Consider the following 22,864-nt stretch of genomic DNA (forward strand, 5'->3'; position numbering starts at 1 on the left):
TTAGTATTCTATCTTTATTTAGTGCATTTGTTGTTCTGATTATTATGTGTCAGGAGGTATTTCTTTTCTGGTCCAGTCTATTTGGAGTTCTGTAGGCTTCTTGTATGTTCATGGGCATCTCTTTCTTTAGATTTGGGAAGTTTTCTTCTATAATTTTGTTGAAGATGTTTGCTGGTCCTTTGAGATGAAAATCTTCATTCTCATCCACTCCTATTAAATGTAGGTTTGGTCTTCTCATTGTGTTCTAGATTTTCTGGATGTTTTTTTTTTTTGGGAATTTTTTTTAATTTTTAATATTTTTATTACATATTTTCCTCAATTACATTTCCAATGCTATCCCAAAAGTCCCCCATAGCGCCCCCCACTTCCCTACCCTCCCATTCCCATTCTTTTGGCCCTGGCATTCCCCTATATTGGGGCATATAAAGTTTGCAAGTCCAATGGGCCTCTCTTTCCAATGATGGCTGACTAGGCCATCTTTCGATACATATGCAGCTAGAGACAAGAGCTCCGGGGTTCTGGTTAGTACATCATGTTGTTCCAACAGTAGGGTTGCAGATCCCTTTAGCTCCTTGGGTACTTTCTCTAGCTTCTCCATTGGGAGCCCTGTGATACATCCAATAGCTGACTGTGAACATCCACTCCTGTGTTTGCTAGGCCCCGGCATCGTCTCACAAGAGACAGCTATATTTGGGTCCTTTCAGCAAAATCTTGCTAGTGTATGCAATGGTGTCAGCGTTTAGAAGCTGATTATGGGACGGATCCCTGGATACAGCAGTCTCTAAATGGTCCATCCTTTCATCACAGCTACGAACTTTGTCTCTGTAACTCCTTCCCTGGGTGTTTTGTTCCCAATTCTAAGAAGGTGCACAGTGTCCACACTTTGGTCTTCATTCTTCTTGAGTTTCATGCGTTTATCAAATTGTATCTTATATCTTGGGTATCCTAAGTTTTGGGCTAATATCCACTTATCAATGAATACATATTGTGTGAGTTCTTTTGTGATTGTGTTACTTCACTCAAGATGATGCCCTCCAGGTCCATCCATTTGGCTAGGAATTTCATAAATTCATTCTTTTTAATAGCTGAGTAGTACTCCATTGTGTAAATGTACCATAATTTCTGTATCCATTCCTCTGTTGAGGGACATCTGGGTTCTTTCCAGCTTCTGGCTATTATAAATAGGGCTGCTATGAACATAGTGGAGCATGTGTCCTTTTTACCGGTTGGGACATCTTCTGGATATATGCCCAGGAGAGGTATTGCTGGATCCTCCGGTAGTACTATGTCCAATTTTCTGAGGAACCGCCAGACTGATTTCCAGAGTGGTTGTACAAGCTTGCAATCCCACCAACAATGGAGGAGTGTTCCTCTTTCTCCACATCCTCGCCAGCATCTGCTGTCACCTGAATTTTTGATCTTAGCCATTCTGACTGGTGTGAGGTGGAATCTCAGGGTTGTTTTGATTTGCATTTCCCTGATGATTAAGGATGTTGAACATTTTTTTCAGGTGTTTCTCTGCCATTCGGTATTCCTCAGGTGAGAATTCTTTGTTCAGTTCTGAGCCCCATTTTTTAATGGGGTTATTTGACTTTCTGGAGTCCACCTTCTTGAGTTCTTTATATATATTGGATATTAGTCCCTTATCTGATTTAGGATAGGTGAAGATCCTTTCCCAATCTGTTGGTGGTTTTTTTGTCTTATTGATGGTGTCTTTAGCCTTGCAGAAGCTTTGTAGTTTCATGAGGTCCCACTTGTCAATTCTCGATCTTACAGCACAAGCCATTACTGTTCTATTCAGGAATTTTTCCCCTGTGCCCATATCTTCAAGGCTTTTCCCCACTTTCTCCTCTATAAGTTTCAGTGTCTCTGGTTTTAAGTGAAGTTCCTTGATCCACTTAGACTTGACCTTAATACAAGGAGATAGGAATGGATCGATTCGCATTCTTCTACATGATAACAACCAGTTGTGCCAGCACCATTTGTTGAAAATGCTGTCTTTCTTCCACTGGATGGTTTTAGCTCCCTTGTCGAAGATCAAGTGACCATAGGTGTGTGGGTTCATTTCTGGGTCTTCAATTCTATTCCATTGGTCTATTTGTCTGTCACTATACCAGTACCATGCAGTTTTTATCACAATTGCTCTGTAGTAGAGCTTTAGGTCCGGCATGGTGATTCCACCAGAGGTTCTTTTATCCTTGAGAAGAGTTTTTGCTATCCTAGGTTTTTTGTTATTCCAGATGAATTTGCAGATTGCACTTTCTAATTCGTTGAAGAATTGATTTGGAATTTTGATGGGGATTGCATTGAATCTGTAGATTGCTTTTGGCAAGATAGCCATTTTTACAATGTTGGTCCTGCCAATCCATGAGCATGGGAGATCTTTCCATCTTCTGAGATCTTCCATAATTTCTTTCTTCAGAGACTTGCAGTTTTTATTATACAGATCTTTCACTTCCTTAGTTAGAGTCACGCCAATATATTTTATATTATTTGTGTCTATTGAGAAGGGTGTTGTTTCCCTAATTTCTTTCTCAGCCTGTTTATTCTTTGTGTAGAGAAAGGCCATTGATTTTTTTGAGTTAATTTTATATCCAGCTACTTCACCGAAGCTGTTTATCAGGCTTAGGAGTTCTCTGGTGGAATTTTTAGGGTCACTTATATATACTATCATATCATCTGCAAAAAGTGATATTTTGACTTCATCTTTTCCAATTTGTATCCCTTTGATCTCATTTTGTTGTCGAATTGCTCTGGCTAGTACTTCAAGTACAATGTTGAATAGGTATGGAGAAAGTGGACAGCCTTGTCTAGTCCCTGATTTTAGAGGGATTGCTTCAAGCTTATGACCATTTACTTTGATGTTGGCTACTGGTTTGCTGTAGATTGCTTTTATCATGTTTAAGTATGGGCCTTGAATTCCTGATCTTTCCAAGACTTTTATCATGAATGGGTGTTGGATCTTGTCAAATGCTTTTTCTGCATCTAACGAGATGACCATGTGGTTTTTGTCTTTGAGTTTGTTTATATACTGGATTACGTTGATGGATTTCTGTATATTGAACCATCCCTGCATCCCTGGGATGAAACCTACTTGGTCAGGATGGATGATTGTTTTGATGTGTTCTTGGATTCGGTTAGCAAGAACTTTATTGAGGATTTTTGCATCAATATTCATAAGGGATATTGGTCTGAAGTTTTCTATCTTTGTTGGGTCTTTTTGTGGTTTAGGTATCAGAGTAATTGTGGCTTCATAGAATGAGTTGGGTAGAGTACCTTCTGTTTCTATTTTGTGGAATAGTTTGTGAAGAACTGGGATTAGATCTTCTTTGAAGGTCTGATAGAACTCTGCACTAAACCCATCTGGTCCTGGGCTTTTTTTAGTTGGGAGACTATTAATGACTGCTTCTATTTCTTTGGGGGATATAGGGCTGTTTAGATCATTAACCTGATCTTGATTCAACTTTGGTACCTGGTATCTGTCTAGGAACTTCTCCATTTCATCCAGGTTCTCCAGTTTTGTTGAGTATAGCCTTTGGTAGAAGGATCTGATGGTGTTTTGGATGTCTTCAGGATCTGTTGTTATGTCTCCTTTTTCATTTCTGATTTTGTTAATTAGGATGCTTTCCCTGTGCCCTCTAGTGAGTCTGGCTAAGGGTTTATCTATCTTGTTGATTTTCTCAAAGAACCAGCTCCTTGATTGGTTGATTCTTTGAATAGTTTTTCTTGTTTCCACTTGGTTGATTTCACCCCTGAGTTTGATTATTTCCTGCCGTCTACTCCTTTTGGGTGAATTTGCTTCCTTTTGTTGTAGTGCTTTTAGGTGTGTTGTCAAGCTGCTAATGTGTGCTCTCTCTAGTTTCCTTTTGGAGGCACTCAGAGCTATGAGTTTTCCTCTTAGAAATGCTTTCATTGCGTCCCATAAGTTTGGGTATGTTGTGGCTTCATCTTCATTGAACTCTAAAAAGTCCTTAATTTCTTTCTTTATTCTTTCCTTGACCAAGGTATCATTGAGAAGAGTGTTGTTCAGTTTCCACGTGAAGGTTGGCTTTCTATTATTTATTTTGTTATTGAAGATCAGCCTTAGTCCATGGTGATCTGATAGGATGCATGGGACAATTTCAATATTTTTGTATCTGTTGAGGCCTGTTTAGTGACTAATTATGTGGTCAATTTTGGAGAAGGTACCATGAGGTGCTGAGAAGAAGGTATATCCTTTTGTTTTAGGATAGAATGTTCTGTAGATATCTGCCAGATCCATTTGATTCATAATTTCTCTTAGTTTCACTGTGTCCCTGTTTAGTTTCTTTTTCCATGATCTGTCCATTGGTGAAAGTGGTGTGTTGAAGTCTCCCACTTTTATTGTATGAGGTGCAATGTGTGCTTTGAGATTTACTAAAGTTTCTTTAATGAATGTGGCTGCCTTTGTATTTGGAGCATAGATATTCAGGATTGATAGTTCCTCTTGGAGGATTTTACCTTTGATGAGTATGAAGTGTCCCTCCCTGTCTTTTTTAATGACTTTGGGTTGGAAGTCAATCTTATCAGATATTAGAATGGCTACTCCAGCTTGTTTCTTCATGCCATTTGCTTGGAAAATTGTTTTCCAGCCTTTCATTCTGAGGTAGTGTCTATCCTTTTCTCTGAGATGAGTTTCCTGTAAGCAGCAAAATGTTGGGTCTTGTTTGTGTAGCCAGTTTGTTAGTCTATGTCTTTTTATCGGGCAGTTGAGTCCATTGATATTAAGAGATATTAAGGAAAAGTAATTGTTGTTTCCTGTTATTTTTGTTGTTAAAGTTGGCATTCTGTTCTTGTGGCTGTCTTCTTTTAGGTTTGTTGAGGGATTACCTTCTTGTTGTTTCTAGGGCGTGGTTCCTGTCCTTGTATTGTTTTTTTTCTGTTATTATCCTTTGAAGGGCTGGATTCCTGGAGAGATAATGTGTGAATTTGCTTTTGTCGTGGAATACTTTGGTTTCTCCATCTATGTTAATTGAGAGTTTGGCTGGGTATAGTAGCCTGGGCTGGAATTTGTGTTCTTTTAGTGTCTGTATAACATCCGTCCAGGATCTTCTGGCTTTCATAGTCTCTGGTGAAAAATCTGGTGTAATTCTGATAGGCTTGCCTTTATATGTTACTTGGCCTTTTTCTCTTACTGCTTTTAGTATTCTATCTTTATTTAGAGCATTTGTTGTTCTGATTATTATGTGTCGGGAGGTATTTCTTTTCTGGTCCAGTCTATTTGGAGTTCTGTAGGCTTCTTGTATGTTCATGGGCATCTCTTTCTTTAGGTTTGGGAAGTTTTCTTCTATAATTTTGTTGAAGATGTTTGCTGGTCCTTTGAGTTGAAAATCTTCATTCTTATCCACTCCTATTATCCGTAGGTTTAGTCTTCTCATTGTGTCCTGTATTTCTTGGATATTTTGAGTTAGGATCTTTTTGCATTTTACATTTTCCTTGATTGTTGTGCCGATGTTCTCTATGGAATCTTCTGCACCTGAGATTCTCTCTTCCATCTCTTGTATTCTGTTGCTGATGCTCGTATCTATGGTTCCAGATTTCTTTCCTAGGGTTTCTATCTCCAGTGTTGCCTCATTTTGGGTTTTCTTTATTGTGTCTACTTCCCTTTTTAGGTCTAGTATGGTTTTGTTCATTTCCATCATCTGTTTGGATGTGTTTTCCTGTTTTTCTTTAAGGACTTCTACCTGTTTGATTGTGTTATCCTGTTTTTCTTTAAGGACTTCTACCTGTTTGATTGTGTTATCCTGTTTTTCTTTAAGGACTTGTAACTCTTTAGCCATGTTCTCCTGTAATTCTTTAAGTGTGTTAGTAAAGTCCTTCTTGATGTCCTCTACCATCATCATGAGATATGTTTTTAGATCCGTGTCTAGCTTTTCCGGTGTGTTGGGGTGCCCTGGACTGGGCGAAGTGGGGGTGCTGGGTTCTGATGATGGTGAGTGGTCTTGGTTTCTGTTAGTAAGATTATTACGTTTACCTTTCGCCATCTGGTAATCTCTGGGGTTAGTTGTTATCGTTGTCACTGTTTAAAGATTGGAGCAGAAGCTGTGTTCCACTCACCAGCAGTCTCTAAATCCTGCGGCGGGGGTCGTGGGTAGCTGACGGTACCCTGGTGCTGGTCCAGCTGGAAGAGGCCTGTGGTTCTACTCAGGCCGGTTTTCTGCTTCCCTAACTAATGCAGTCTCTGGTCCCACGTGCAATTGGATTGGAGCAGAAGCTGTGTTCCACTCTCCAGAAGTCTTAAGATCCTGTGGCGGGTGTTGTGGTTAGCTGGTGAGTGTCAGCCGACCCTGCGCCCCAGCTGCCCCGGTGCTTTTCTGACCGGAAGAGGGTTGTGGCCCTATGTAGGCCCGATATCTCTCTCCCCAACCAGAGCAGTCTCAGGTCCCGCGTGATTGGACTGGAGCAGAAGCTGTGTTCCACTCACCAGCAGTCCCAAAATCCTGCGGCGGGGGTCGTGGGTAGCTGGCGGGTGTCAGGCAACCCTGCGCTCCCGCTACCCTGGCGCTGATCCGGCCGGATGAGGCCTGTGGCCCTACTCAGGCCGGTTTTCTGCTTCCCTAACTAATGCAGTCTCTGGTCCCACGTGCAATTGGATTGGAGCAGAAGCTGTGCTCCACTCACCAGAAGTCTTAAGATCCTGTGGCGGGTGTTGTGGGTAGCTGGCGAGTGTCAGCTGACCCTGCGCCCCAGCTGCCCTGGTGCTTTTCTGACCGGAAGAGGTTTGTGGCCCTATGTAGGCCGGATTTCTCTCTCCCCAACCAGAGCAGTCTCAGGTCCCGCGTGATTGGACTGGAGCAGAAGGTGTGTTCCACTTACCAGCAGTCCCAAAATCCTGCGGCGGGGGGTCGTGGGTAGCTGGCGGGTGTCAGGCAACCCTGCGCTCCCGCTACCCCGGCGCTGATCGGGCCGGATGAGGCCTGTGGCCCTACTCGGGCCGGTTTCTGCTTCCCTAACTAATGCAGTCACAGGTCCCGCGCAATTGGATTGGAGCAGAAGCTGTGTTCCACTCACTAGCAGTCCCAAAATCCTGCGGCGGGGGTCGTGGGTAGCTGGTGGGTGTCAGGCAACCCTGCGCTCCCGCTACCCTGGCACTGATCCGCCGGATGAGGCCTGTGGCCCTACTCAGGCCGGTTTCTGCTTCCCTAACTAATGCAGTCTCAGGTCCCGCGCAATTGGATTGGAGCAGAAGCTGTGCTCCACTCACCAGAAGTCTTAAGATCCTGTGGCGGGTGTTGTGGGTAGCTGGCGAGTGTCCTCTGGATGTTTTGAGTTAGGATCTTTTTGCATTTTCCATTTTCTTTGATTGTTGTGCCGATGTTCTCTATGGAATCTTCTGCACCTGAGATTCTCTCTTCCATCTCTTGTATTCTGTTGCTGATGCTCGCATCTATGGTTCCAGATATCTTTCCTAGGGTTTCTATCTCCAGTGTGGCCTCACTTTGGGTTTTCTTTATTGTGTCTACTTCCCTTTTTTGGTCTTGGATGGTTTTATTCAATTCCATCACCTGTTTGGTTGTGTTTTCCTGCAAATCTTTAAGGGATTTTTGTGCTTTCTCTTTAATGTCTTCTACTTGTTTAGCAGTGTTCTCCTGTATTTGTTTAAGTGAGTTATTAAAGTCCTTCTTGATGTCCTCTACCATCATCATGAGATATGCTTTTAAATCCAGGTCTAGCTTTTCGGGTGTGTTGGTGTGCCCTGGACTGGGTGAAGTGTGAGTGCTGGGTTCTAATGATGGTGAGTGGTCTTGGTTTCTGTTAATAAGATTCTTACGTTTACCTTTCGCCATCTGGTAATCTCTGGAGTTGTTATAGTTGTCTCTGTTTATAGATTGTTCTTCTGGTGATTCTGATTACCGTCTATCAGCAGACCTGGGAGACAGGCTCTCTCCTCTGAGTTTCAGTGGTTAGAGCACTTTCTGCTGGCAAGCTTTCCTCTTACAGGGAAGATGCACAGATATCTGGTGTTTGGACCTCCTCCTGGCCGAAGAAGAAGGCCCCAAACAGGACCTTTCCCAGATGCTGTGTTGCTTTGGCAGGTCACAGAAGCTGTCAGCTTCTGTGGTGCACACTCTCACCTGTGCAGACTAAGTTCCTAAATTCGGAGGAGTCCCGGATCCAAGATGGCGCTCCCTGCTCCTGAGGCAGAGGGCTCCCGTGCAGGGCGGACTCGTGTCCTCCCCGGCTGGGAGGGTGGTGGATGTCTGAGGCCCGAAAAGGGTGTTGCCTCAGCGGCTCTGTGGCTCCCGCCTGTCCCAGAAGCTGTCTGCTTCTGTGGTGCACACTCTCACCTGTGCAGACTAAGTTCCTAAGTTCGGAGGAGTCCCAGAACCAAGATTGCGCTCCCTGCTCCTGAGGCTGAGGGCTCCTGTGCAGGGCGGACTCATGTCCTCCCCGGCTGGGAGGGTGGCCGGATGTCTCCTTTTTTTTTTTTTTTTTTTTTTTTAACTATACAATCTTGCCAATCTACAAGCATTGGAGATCTTTGTAACTTCTGAGGTCCTCTAAGATTTGTTTCTTCAGGGATTTGAAGTTCTTGTCATACAGCTCTTTCACTTGTTTGGATAGAGTCACACCAAGGTATTTTCTATTATTTGTGACTATTGTGAAGTGTTGTTTCCCCAATTTCTTTCTCATCCCTTTCTGACTTTGAGTAGAGGAAGGCTAATTTGTTAATTTTATATTCAGCCACTTTGTGAAAGGTGTTTATCATCTGCCAGAGCCCTCTGGTAGAATTTTTGGGGTCACTTATGAATACTATCATATCATCTGCAAATAGTGATGCCTTGACTTTGTCTTTTCTAATTTGTATATTTTTGACCTCCTTTTGTTTTCTAATTGCTGTAGCTAGACTTTGAGAACTATGTTGAATAGGGAGGGAGAGAGTGGGCAGCCTTGTCTTGTCCTTGATTTTAATGGGATTGTTTTGAATTTCTCTCCACTTAGTTTGATGTTGGCTATTGGTTTGCTGTATATTGCTTATTTTAGACATAGGTATGAACCTGGGATTCTTGATCTTTCCAATACTTATCATGAATGGATGTTGTATTTTGTCAAGAGCTTTTTCAGCATCTAATGAGATGAATATGTGTGTCTTTTCGTTGAGTTTGTTTATATAGTGAATTACATTGATGGATTTTCATACACTGAACCATTCCTGCATTCCTGGGATGAATCCTATTTGATCATGTTGGATGATCATTTTGATGTGTTCATGGATTTGGTTTGTGAGAATTTTATTGAGTATTTTTGCATCAATATTCATAAGGGAAATTGGTCTGAAGTTCTCTTTCTTTGTTGGGTCTTTTTATGGTTTAGTTATCAGAGTAATTGTGACTTCATAGAACGAATTGGGTAATGTTCCTTCTACTTCTAGTTTATGGAATAGTTTGAAAATTTCTGCACTAAAACCATCTGGCCCTGGGATTTTTTTTTTTTTTTTTTTGGTTGGGAGAATTCTAATGACTGCTTCTATTTCCTTGGGGTTATGCGGCTGTTTAGATGATTTATCTGATCCTGATTTAACCTTTGTTCCTAGTATCTGTCTAGAAATTCACCCATTTCATATAGTTTTTTTCTGTTTTGTTGAGTGTAAACTTATAGTAGGATCTGATGATTTTTTTTTTAAAATTTCCTCGAGTTTTGTTCTCATGTCTCCCTTTTCATTCCCGATTTTTAAAATTTGGATACTGTCTCTGTGCCCTCTGGTTAGTCTGGCTAAGGGTTTATCTGTCTTGTTAATTTTTTCAAAGAACCAGTTCCTAGTTTTGTTGATTCTTTTTGTAGTTTTCTTTCTTTCTACATGATGGATTTCAGCCCTGAGTTTGATTATTTCCTGCCATCCACTCTTTTTGGGTGTATTTGCTTCTTTTTGTTCTAGAGTTTTCAGATGTGCTGTTAAGATGCTAGTGTATGCTCTTTCCAGTTTCTTTATGGAGGCACTCAGGGCTATGAATTTTGCTCTTAGCACTGCTTTCATTGTGTTCCATAAGTTTTGGTATGTTGTGCCCTCATTTTCATTGAATTCTAAAAAGTCTTTAATTTCTTTATTTCTTCCCTCATCAAGTTATTATTGAGTAGATAGTTGTTCAGCTTCCACATGTATGTGAGCCTTGTGTTATTTTTCTTGCTATTGAAGACCAGCCTTAGTCCACTGTGGTCTAATAGAATCTATGGGATTAATTTAATGTTCTTGTATCTGTTGAGGTTTGTTTTGTGTCTGAGTATATGGTCAGTTTTTGAGAAGGTACCATGAAGTCTGAGAAGAAGGTATATTCTTTTGATTTAGGGTGAAATGTTTTGTAAATATCTGTTAAAAGCATTTGGTCCATAACTTCCTTTAGTTTTACAGTGTCTCTCTTTAGTTTCTTTTTTCATGATCTGTCCATTGGCGAGAGTGGGATTTTGAAATCTCCTACTATTATTGTGTGAGGTTCTATATGTGCTTTCAGGTTTAGTAATGTTTCTTTAAAAAATGTGGGTGCCCTTGAATTTGGGGAATAGATGTTCAATATTGAGAATTTCTTTTGGTGGATTTTTCCTTTGATGCATAGGTAGTGTCCTTCTCCACCTTTTTTTTTTTTTATAACTTTTGTTTGAATGTCTATTTTGTTGGTTATTAGAATGGCTACTCCAGTTTGCCAGTTTGTTTCTTGGGACCAATTGCTTGGAAATTTTTTTCCTAGCCTTTTATTTTGAGGTAATGTCTGTCTTTGTCACTCGGGTGTGTTTTCTGCATGCAGCAAATTGCTGGATCCTGTTTATGTATCCAATCTGTGAACCTATGTCTTTTTATTAGGGAATTCAGTCCTTTGATGTTGAGATATATTAGGGACCAGTGATTGTTTGTTCCTATTATTTTTGTTGTTAGAGGTGGAATTATGTTTGTGTGTTTTTCTTCCTTTTGTTTTGAAAGATTAATTTATTACTTTTTCTTGGGTGTAGTTTCCCTGCTTTTGTTGGACTTTTCCTTCTATTATCCTCTGTAAGGCTGGATTAGTGGAAAGATATTGCTTAAATTTGGTTTTGTCTTGGAATACCTTGGTTTCTCCATTATGGCAATTGCAAATCTTGCTGGATATATTAGCCTAGGCTGGCATTTTTGTTTTTTTTAGGGTCTATATTTCATCTGCCTACAATCTTCAGGGTTTTAGAATCTCTGTAGAGAAGTCTGTTGTAACTCTGATAGGTCTGCCTTTATATGTTACTTGACTTTTTTTTTCCTTACTGCTTTCAATATTCTTTCTTTGTTCTGTGTATTTTGTGTTTTAATTATTATATGACAAGAGGAATTTCTTTTCTGGTTCTCTGTGTTTGGTTTTTGGTAGGCTTCTTGTACATTTATGGACATTTCTTTTGTCAGGTTAGGGAAGTTTTCTTCTATAATTTTGTCGAAGATGTTTGCTGGATCTTTGTGAGGGAATCCTCACTCTCTTTTATACCTATTATACCTATTATTCTTAGGTTCCATCTTTTCATTGTGTACTTGATTTCTTGAATGTTTTGAGTAGCTTTTTGCTTTTTGTATTTTCTTTGACTGTTCTGTCAATGTCTTCTATGGTATCTTCTATGCCGGATTTTATCTCTTCTATCTCTTGTATTCTCTTGGTGATGCTTGCATTTATGACTCCTGACCTCTTTCTTTGGTTTCTAGCTACAGGGTTGTCCCCTTTTTATGATTTCTTTTTTTTCTTTCTTTCTATTTTCATGTTTAGATCCTGTATTTTTGTTTTTTTGAATTCCTTGTCCTGTTTGATTGTGTTCTCCAGTATTTCTTTTATCTATCTATCTATCTATCTATCTATCTATCTATCTATCTATCTATCTATCTATTTATATTTTCACTATCTTTTTCTTACATTTCAAATGTTATCCCTTTTACTGGTTTCCTCTGAAGAATCCCCCCTCTCCCATCTCCATTCCCTGTGCTTCCATGAGGATGCTTCCCTTCCACCCACTCACTACCCCCTCACCACCTTGGCATTCCCCTACACTGGGCATAGAGCTTTCACAAGCCCAAGGGCTTCTCCTCCTATTGATGCCAGACAATGCCATCCTCTGCTACATATGGGGCTGGAGACATGTGTCCCTCCATGTGTACTCTGGATGGTGGTTTAGTCCCTGGGAACTCTGAGGGGACCTGGTTTGTTGATACTGCTGTTCTTTCTATGGGCTCACAAACTCCTTCAGCTCCTTCAGTCCTTTCTCTAAGTCCTCCATTGAGGACTCCATCCTAAGTCCAATATTTGTCAGCAAGCATCTACCTCTGTATTTTTCAGGCTCCTCTCAGAAGACAGCTATATCAGGCTCCTGTCTGCATGCACTTCTTGGCATCCTTATAAGTGTCTGGGTTTGGTGTCTGTATATGGGTTGGATCCCCAGGTGGGGCAGTCTCTGGATGGCCTTTCCTTTAGTCTGTGCTCCACACTTTGTCCCTGTATTTCCTTTAGACAGGAGCCCTTCTGGTTTAAGAATTTGGAGATGAGTGGGTAGCCTCATCCCCCACCTAGGGTCCTTGACTAACCTCTGGATGTGGTCTCTACCGGTTCTCCCTCCCCTTTGTTGAGCTTTTCAGCTAATCCTTGTTGGAACCTGGAATCCTCTTTCTTTCCTGGCATCTGGAACTTACAGGTTGCTCTCCCACTTTCCCATCTCCCATTGCTACACACCTCTGTTCAAATTCCTGATCCTCTGTATATCATCCCAGTCTCCTCCCATACATGATCCTTTCCCTCTTTCTCTCCCTTCCCCTCCTCTCTTCCTCCCAAGTCCTTCCCACCCTCTACCTCCTGTGAGTATTTTGTTTCCCCTTCTACAAAGTACTGAAGCATTCACATTTTGATCTTCCTTATTCTTGACCTTCATATGCTCTGTGAATTGTATCTTGTGAATTCTGAGATTTTGGACTAATATCCACTTATCAGTGAGCGCATACCATGTGTGTTATTTTGTGATTGGGTTACCTCACTCAGGATGATATTTTATAGTTCCATCCATTTGTCTAAGAATTTTATGAAGTCATTGCTTTTAATAGCCATGTAGTACTTCATTGTGTTAGTATAGCACATTTTCTGTACCCATGTTGAAGGACATCTGGTTTCTTTCCATTCTTTAAGGGAGTTCTCTATGTCCTTCTTAATATCCTTTGTCATCATCATGGGATGTGATTTTAAATCAGAATCTTGATTTTCTGTTGTGTTAGGATATCTAGGGCTTGCTGTTGTTAGGAAACTGGGTTCTGTTGAAGCCAAGTAGCCTTGGTTTCTGTTGCTTAGGTTCTTGTGCTTGCCTCTCATCACCTGGTTATCTCTGGTGTTAGCTTATCTTACTGTCTTGGACTTAGCTTGTCTCTCCTTTGAGCCTGTGAGCCTGTGAGCCTGTTGTGAGCCTGTGAGCCTGTGATCTTAGGTATGTCAGCACTCCTGAGAGACCAGCTTTCTCTGGGTGGGATTTGGGTTTGGAGAGCTGTGGCTCGGGGTCAGCTCCAGGGCACGGATGCAAACTGAAAAGATCCTGTCCAAGGCTGTTCCATTGTTCCTGTGCACTGTGAGCTTCAGGCAGGTCCCACTTGGGCCAGGTATTGGAGCAGTAGTGGTGGTCTCACCTGTGATCTTAGATGTGTCAGCACTCCTTGGATATCAGCTCTCTCTGGGTAGGATTGGGGTGTGGAGAGCTGTGGCACAGGATTAGCTCCAGGCACAGATGGAAACTACTACTTTTTCAGAAGACAAGAGCTTGTTTCCCAATATCCACTTTGTTGTCTCAAAGTTACTTATACTTCCAGCTCCAGGAGATCCAATGCCATCTTCTGGCCTACAGTCACTTCTATTCATGATGCATATACACATTGAGAAAGAAGCATGTACATGGATAACAATGAAAATAAATCTAATAAAAAGTAAGCATCTTTTCCTGTATTTCTTAAAGGATTCATTCATTTCCTCTTTAACGTTCTCTGTCACCATCATAAGATTGGATTTAAGGTCTTCTTTTGTTTTGACTGTGTTAACATATCCAGGGCTTGTTCTTGCAAGATAATTGTACTCTGGTGGTTTTATATTGACATGGTTTTTGATGTTTGTGTTCTTACCCGTCCTTTAGTCACCTGTTTGTCAATTGTGTTGGCTGGATGTTCTTGATGCCAGCAGGACTCCTCAGGAGGCATGCAGAACCTGACAATGGGTCTGTGAGAATAGGACATTGCTTCCTTCTGCTGTCTATGCCAGAGATTACTGGGAAAATTGTCTAACCTGGATGTCTTTGAGGCTCCTGCAGTCCTCCTCAGGGAAGCAGGATGCTCCCGGGGTCCTGCAAGGCTCCTTAGGATGTCAGGATCAGCTGTGTTCTGTGAGAAGCCGTTGCAGAGTGGCAGTTACAGAGTGGCAGTTGCAGAGTGGCAGTTGCAGAGTGGCAGTTGGCTACTGCTGGCCACCACACATACATAGGCAGTAAAGGTTCTTTTGCCAAGATGAGGTTTTGAGAATTAACCAAAGTTAACCAATCAGATGAGAGACAAGTTAACCAATCAGATGAGAGAGAATGCCTCTCCTAGGCCTATATAAGCAGCACCAGTTCTGGGCTTGGGGTCACTTCGGCTCTGCAATCAAGCTCTCCCAATAAACGTGTGCGGAAGGATCCTGTTGCAGCGTCGTTCTTCCTGGCCAGTCGGGCGCACGCAAGAGTGTTCCATGTGATAGTAGTCAAGGGACCACACATAACTCACCTTTATTGGCCATCCAATGTGGACCCCACTTGCTACCCCTTCTCTTTTATCCCTCCAAATCCTCCTACATACCTCTTAGGCTCCCTTTAAAACTCAGGACTTCTTTGCTTTGTTTTTATATACACTCATGTTATATGCATATATAACATGCATATAACATGCATTTATTTGTATTGTGTTTGCAGACAGGAGTTGTGTTTGCAGACAGAAGTCTGGCATGGCTGTCCTCTGAGTGCCTGACTGAGACAGATGCAGTTACTCACAGCCAACCATTGGATTGAGCCTGGGAACCCCTATAGAAGAATTAGAGGACAGACTGAAGGAGCTGAAGGGGATTGAAAACCCCTTCAAGAACAGCAGTAGCAATTAACCTGATCCCTCAGAGCTCTCAGTGACCAAGCCTCCAACCAAAGAGCATACATGGGCTGGTCTATGGCCTCTGCTCCATATGGAGAAGAGGACTGAGTTGTCTGGTCTGAGTGGGAGGGGATGCCCTTGGTTTTGTGGAGGCTTGATTCCCCAAAGAAGGGAAAGGCTAGAGGGATGAGGTAGGAGTTGTTGGGTGGGGGAGCACCTTCTAAAAGATGAAAGGGAAGAGGGATGGGTTGAGGTACTCATGGAGGGAGGAATGAGAAGGGGGGCAACATTTGAAATGTAAATAAATAAAATAATTAATAAAAAGCAATAAAATAAATCTTTAAAAAAAGATTATAGAGATTGTATCTTTGAAAAAAATGCAGGTTTCCCCCCCCAAGATTAAATGTCCATGAAACTGTACAAAAAAGAATAAGGGCAGGTCTGAGGACTTAAAAATGGTGTGTTTGAATTTCAAGTTATCAATAGAGTGATATCTGGTGGTTAATTTTGCTTTCCAACCTGACAAGTATCAAGAATCACTTGGGATACTGCACTATAGCTATACATATAGGGACTATTTAGCTTAGTGTAGATTCTGAAAATTACTGTGCATAATTATCTTGCCTGGTTTAACTGAAATAAAAAGATCCCACCTAAAGAAGGAGTAGTAGTGCTGAACTTGAGGCTTGGATTATAAAAAACAGATGAACCTAGCTGAGCAAAAATATCTATCATCTGTATCCAACCACAACACGCCTAAATGCTGCATTATCTTGAAATTTTTGTTATCAAGTCACTCAGTTCATAGTATGAATTCAACCTCATGAATGTTTTCATATCATGGTCAGTATGTAATCCTCCATTAATCTCTGTTCATAGAACTCTAGGGATTTTCTGTATAGCATCTAAGAACTCCTCCAAATACCCCAGCAGAGCACAACCAATTATGAAGAACAATACAGTCAGCTTTGTCTGTGCAACAACTTCACATATCTGGTATACATTTTCTATGCTGATCACTTTCACAATACCATGACTAAAATTCCTGGCAGAAACAGATTAAAGGAAGAAAAATCTCAGTGTGTGCCATGAATTCAAGAGTTTAATTATAGAGGACAGACCATGGCAGAATTTGTGGGAGCAGGTATTGGTGACAGACTATTCTCACATCATCAAGACCAGCATTCATTACTTCAGTTGAAGTATAGATTATAAATATCCTATTTGACAGGAAGACTCTACCATCTAAAGGCTTATTACCCTCCAAAATATCACCACCAGCATTCCAACATGAAACTAGGAGATATAACTTTTGATATCATACTCAACTAAATTTTAGGCATCATGAAGACAGTTGTACTGGCTATTTTTGTGTCAACTTGACACAGCTGGAGTTGTCACAGAGAAAGGAGCTTCAGTTGAGGAAATGCCTCCATGAGATCCAACTGTAAGGCATTTTCTCAATTAGTGATCAAGGGGGAAAGGCCCCTTGTGGATGGTGCCATCCCTGGGCTGGTAGTCTTGGGTTCTATAAGAGAGCAGGCTGAGCAAGCCAGGGGAGGCAAGCCAGTAAAGAACATCCCTCCATGGCCTCTGCATCAGCTCCTGCTCCCTGACCTGTTTGAGTTCCAGTCCTGACTTCCTTTGGTGATGAACAGCAGCATGGAAGTGTAAGCCGAATAAACCCTTTCCTCCCCAACTTGCTTCTTGGTCATGATGTTTGTGCAGGAATAGAAACCCTGACTAAGACAACAGTGAATTGTGTCTTCCTTTAAATAGCATGAGTTTTAAGCTAAAATCAAGAGTCTTGAAAAGAATTATTTTTCCTGAATCTATTTTCAGTCATTCAGAATCAGTGGAAGCCCAACATAAGCAGCATTACCACCTAAACTCAATGGTCTAAATAAACAAATCTTACGTTAAAAACCTCTTCAGTTGTTTTCTTTTCTAATTTTTATTTCCAGAACCAAGGACTCTTTTAATGTTCAACAACCACCTATAATTCCCAGTTTAATATACTTCACTGTAGAAATCCCCTGAGTGTTTTTGTCTTGTGGGCTTTCCTTTCACTCTAATTTTTGGCTGTAAATGTAACTTTGATGTTCATATTTTCAGTATAGAAAATCAATAGTTATTGATCTGGTCTTCTATAAGTGTATGTAATACCCCAGAGTTCTTATCATTTTGTGACAATTAAACAGACTCTTGTTTTTATTTTCAAAGGTTGTGAAAACAAGTATGAAGAATGAACTTGAGGCAGCAAAGAGAAAATCTTCTCCAAGAGACTTGTTCCACACACCCATCTTACGAAAGCGGATATGTGTCCTGTCCTTAATGAGGTATGCGTACAGTGTACCTATTGAAATAGTGTAGAGACAAATTTTCTCACTGACAGATTTGATATGACAATTTCTGTTGCTAGAAGTAATCCAAGAATTTTGAGAATAGCTACACAGAACTTACTGTGCAGTGAAGAGTGTGTACATCCAAAATCCATGCCAGGCTCATCACCATGGGCTGATGGTGAGAATGCCAAACACAATATAAACTTGGATGTTGTTACTCCCCAGTTGTCTCATTTCACTTCAAAGAAGATAAAAACTCCAATACAATGTACATAAATACATTGAACTGAAGAACATGTATTAATATAAAGATGGAACCTTCATTCAGGTGAGTGTATGGAAACACCCACCATGTATACTACAAACCCACTAACACTTTTCAAAACTTCAAGAGTGATTATGATTTGATCACTCATTACACAATGATTCCTGGTGGCTATAAAATGATACCCTAGATGTAAAAAATTCCCAAAGCCAAAATGCCTTCATAGTAAAACTACTAGAATTTGGTTTCTTGTTCAATATTATTAGCACCTGTCAAACATCAATTCTAAACCTTGTGATATGCTGTTTTTCTTTTTTTTTTGCTACAGATATTTATTTACAGTATCTATTTTTGGCCTATCACTTCACCTCCAACACCTGAGTACTAATATTATCCTGTTGCAGTTTCTCAGTAGTGCATTGGGCATACTATTTAGTGTTATTGGACATTTTGTTCTTAATCACATGGGACGTAGAATAACCCAGCTAGTTCTCATGTCCCTGAGGGGAATCTTCATGTTGACAGCTGTATTTGTACCTCAAGGTAAGGAAAGAGTACAAGGTAAGCAAAAAACAACAACAACAACAACAACAACAACAACAAAAACCAAAAAACAAAAAAACCAAAAAACAAACAAACAAAAACAAAACAAAACAAAACAAAACAAACAAAAAAAAACCCAAAAACAAAACAAAACAAACAACCAAAAATACGAAAACAAAAAACTATGTTCTTCCATTTTTTCAGGATTTATCATCCCTTACATACAATATATCAGAGCACTAATCAAATAATTTCTGGTAGCCATGTTGGAAACTCAAGGCACATACTCCATTAAGGAGCTGGATAAAAACAGAAGTCAAAATTTACTAAAGAATATTTATTACAGTTAAAAGTGTCTGGAGCTGGTGCCATTTATTAACATTATAGATTATTCATTTTTGGCCATTAAATTTTTTATTCTAGCCATATATGTTTTAGGCCTTATAATTCTACCCCAGATTACACAAAAATGTCTGACCAACTGTATGTACTATGTATGCCAGTTGGGTTGTTAATCAAGAAAATAATTTTCAGTTGTGTTGGAATATAGACGATGTGCAAAGAAGAACAAGTAGACCAAGAATTAAAAATCTCAAGACTGAATTTACTAAATTAAGTACCTATATGTAATAAGTAGTGGTACTTATGTGGTCCATTCCTTTGCTAAAATGCAGGATTGTAATATGTTTTTTTTTTTTTTTAAATCCCATGATGATGGGTTCTATAACTCTTGAACTCTCAGTTTCTCTCTCTCTCCTTGTCTTAGTCACTGTCTATTTCTGTGAAGAGACACCATGATTAATGGAGAGTCTCATAAATGAAAGCACTTAAATGGAGGTTTGCTTAATGTGTCAGTGTTTAGGTTCACTATCATCATAACAAGGCTCATGGCCATAGAAAAGCAGGGACCTGGTAAAGCAGCTAATATAAAACTTGATTCATAGACCAAGGGAGAGACTGGCCTGGGATGGGCTTTTGTCACCTCAAATTCCAACCTATGATACAATTCCTCCAGTACACCTACCTATCATTCTATTGTTTTCCAATAGTGGCACTGGTGCCAGTGACTAAGCATTCAAAACTATGAGTCTTGAGAGGTCGTTCTTATTTGAACTATCACTTCCAATCTCTGGGCCCAGTAGGCATTCAGTCCAACTTCAAAAGTCCCCTCAGCCTATTGCTGTCTCCACACTGTTTAAAACTCCATAATTTAAGTCTCCTCCCACTCACAGATATCTCTTAAATCCAATCGGTTGTAAATTCAAAATAAATAACCTGATCACATCCAATATACAATGGCACAGAATGTTCATTACTATTCAAAAAGGGAAGGTATAGACAATGTGGAGCTACTATCCCAAAGCAAATGAAAACCTGCAGGGCAAACTCCAAACTCTGCATTTCCATGTCTGATATCAAATGCCCATTTGATTCCAAACTCCTTTCATCCTTGTTTGCTGTAACCTATTTCTATGTCTTGGGTTGGTTCCACTCCTGCTCTGCAGCTCCCCTTAGCATGTATGACTGTGGCATCATCAACATCTTGAGGTCTCAAATGAAAGCCAGGGTTCACTTTCACAACTTCAGACTATGGTCTCTTTTGGTCTCCATCAGGGAACTGCCTGACACATGCTTGCAATCAGATGATTTCCTCAGTCATGGAGGTATATATAACCCCATTTTTACACCCTTGACTTTTAGTCCAGATCCAATTGTCTAAACCTATCATGTTTGGCTGCTTGATGGGGATAGAACTTGGCCTCCTTATTTAATTATATTAGCACCAGCTTTCTTTTGGGGATGGTTTCATTTGCAACTTAAGTTTTTTAAAAACAGTTTTGAAACGTTGGAAGCATAGCTAGTTTAGTGCTTACACTGAGGTTATCACTCCATTTATTACACTGAGCATTAGACTTTTTTTTAAATCTCCTTAATAACCAGCCTTAGGTTTATTATATTTACTGGCACTCATTTTCTCCTCAAACTATACATTTTGCATTATTTCTATTTCTCTGTTTGTTGGGATGAGAATGTAGGGGAAAAGGGAGGAGGGAGAGAGCCCACATCTTGCCAGAGTTCCTGTGCTCTGGGCAGGCGGATTCGGGAGGACTGCTGGATGCTTTCCACTCGGCCCGGGTGGGCATCTGGCTGTGTGAAGCCACTGACCCCACTGGACAAGGGGCAGCCCCTGGTACTAAGTTCTCAGTCTCCAGCATCCCACTCTGGATATGGCAGAGGAGCTGAGAATAAACTAGGGGCCCCAGGGCTACACACTCTGCCTCAGAGACATGGGAAGAGGGCAGAGGGAGAGAGGTTCAGACACAGGCGAGAGTCCTAAATCCAGTCTGGCTGGAGCACAGGAAGGCCTTCCATTGGGAGATTAGAAACGGCTCATTAGAAGAAAGCCTATCCCATAGTCCAAGCACAGTGGGCCTTGATGAACAGCAACAGTCTATGGTTTAACAGGTTTATTGTAGAAAGGCAGGGGGAAAGAGAAAAGGTAAAAGCGAGAGAGAGACCAGCCATGGCCAAGAGGAGGGAAGGGGTAAAGAGAGGAGAGAAAGGAAATAAGAAAGGTGAAAGCTTAAGAGAGTAAGAGCTTAGAGAGAGAGGAGGTAAGAGAGAGAGAGGGAGAGGGACAGAGTAGAGAGAGAGAGGGGGGAGGGGGAGGGGGAGGGGGAGGGGAGAGGGAGAGGGAGAGGGAGAGGGAGAGGGAGAGGGAGAGGGAGAGGGAGAGGGAGAGGGAGAGGGAGAGGGAGAGGGAGAGGGAGAGGGAGAGAGAGGTCAAGAAGCCCCTCTTATAGTGGGCTTGTTATCTTGTTGTTGCTAGGTAACTGGGAGGAGTCTAGACCGAAGGCCAGAAGCTTGGGACATAGTGTATGTGACTACTAGCCATGAGTCTCTCCTGTGGGTGCTGTGGGGGCAGTAACTTTGACAGGAGCCAGGGGTCCAGGAGACATGAGGTGGGAATTCTGTCCCATGTAGGTGGGAATTACCACCACCAGGTTCTACCAGGGTTCAGAACTGAGCTCGACTGGAGACTAGACTGTGTATAGCCCAATGACCCACAAATCCTTCTTTTGTTTTTATAAAACGGTGGGGGGGGGGGTCACTGTGTGACTGTGTCATTTGTGGTGAAAGTTTAAGGTGGTGTGGAAGTATCAGAAGAAAACATATAGCCTAGAGAAGTAGCACAGCTAAGCCAGAGTAGTAAAAACGGTTAAGGGCAAGGGTTGGGAGGGCAAGAGATTATACAATCAATTAATTGTTTCATGGGCAGTACAATTTGAACAGCTATAACATCAGTTTTGAACAGTAAATAATTTAGATAGACATTATGTTTTACTCACTATCATGTAACTTTCTCCAAGTTCAGCAGCAATTGGCTTTGGCAAGAGAGTTCATCTGTAGCTGGAAGGTCCCAAGCCTATCTTTTGTGGGGATTAGCACGTGTCTTGGGAGTCTTTAGTCAGATGAGGTTTTTGGAGGAAGGCAGTTTTGATGTCTGTAAGTCTCAGGAGATAGTGTTGTCTTAGGTGGATCTGTGGCAGCAGGCACTATGTGGAGATGGACCTGTAGAGTAATTGTAACAGAGGAGCAGATCTCCAGCAGGAATCTAGTCTGTCTGTGTATAGCCCAATGCCCCACATCTGTTCTGTCCTTTTCATGTAGATCTATATACTAGTGATAACTAATAATTAATTGATAATTAATACTAGGCTGTCTTGTAATCTTCTCTGTCAGAGTTAATTAATCCCAAACTGTTTAGTCTGAAGCATATTTTTTTCAGGACAGGGACAAAAAGCAGCAACAATCTTTGCTTCCAAATCACAGGAATTGTCTCTGGCCAGTTACTAGAACTTTTCCCATCTGAAATTTATTTTGCCGGGCCCTCACCCCTCAAATAAGCCTTAGCACTGTCCTCCATTCTTCTACTAGTATAGCCCAGTAAGCCTCACTTAAATCATCCAACCACTCTTCTATTCTAAGTCCCAATGCTTTCAGTAATGTTTTAATAAACAATGGTCAAGATATCACAAATATGGTCAGCTGAGTCTATGGTGCCAGTATCTGTCTTAGTGACAGGTCTATATTTGTGAAGAAATACCATGACCAACCAAGTCAACTCTTATGAGATCAAGTGTGTAATTGGGGCCTTGCTCGAAGTTGCAGAGGTTTAGTCCAGTATCATCATGGTAGCCAGCATGGTTGCAAGGATCATGGATAGAGGGAAGTGTGGTACAGATGGGTAGGTAAGAGCTTTATCCTAATCCATGGTTGAGAGATATTGGGCCTGGATTGGGCTTCTGACATCACAATTACCACCCCCCAGTGACACATCTCCTTCACCAAAGTTACACCCTATAATACTTCTAATTATTGCAAAAGGTTCTATTTTCTGGTACTAAGCATTCCAACATATGAGTTTATGGAGAGCATATGTATGTGTGTATGAATATATGAATTTATATATGAATATATATATTCTTCTTATTTAATTGTTTTTATTGGATATTTCCTTTATTTACATTTCAAATGTTATCTCCTTTCCCTGGTTTCCCTCTGGAAACACCTTATCCCATTCCCCCTCCCTCTGCTTCTCTGAGGGTGTACCCC

At 41.1% G+C, this 22,864-nt stretch overlaps 1 protein-coding gene across 6 annotated transcripts in view; it reads left to right on the forward strand.

Moving 5' to 3' along the window:
• The window catches only part of LOC110289150 (solute carrier family 22 member 27-like), an 80,428-nt gene that overhangs the window by 52,897 nt on the left and 4,667 nt on the right, over positions 1-22,864 (forward strand). For 5 of the 6 annotated variants that reach the window (XM_085834203.1, XM_085834201.1, XM_085834202.1 and 2 more), the window contains 2 exons: positions 17,318-17,433; positions 18,033-18,247. In XM_085834203.1, the coding sequence (XP_085690329.1) occupies positions 17,318-17,433; positions 18,033-18,247 (331 nt within the window). The remainder of the gene's footprint in view (positions 1-17,317; positions 17,434-18,032; positions 18,248-22,864) is intronic. The other variant, XM_085834205.1, reaches the window with a different exon arrangement.

Source organism: Mus caroli, unplaced genomic scaffold (genome assembly GCF_978045245.1).
Source record: "Mus caroli unplaced genomic scaffold, Mus_caroli_1 scaffold_20, whole genome shotgun sequence".
NCBI lineage: Eukaryota > Metazoa > Chordata > Mammalia > Rodentia > Muridae > Mus > Mus caroli.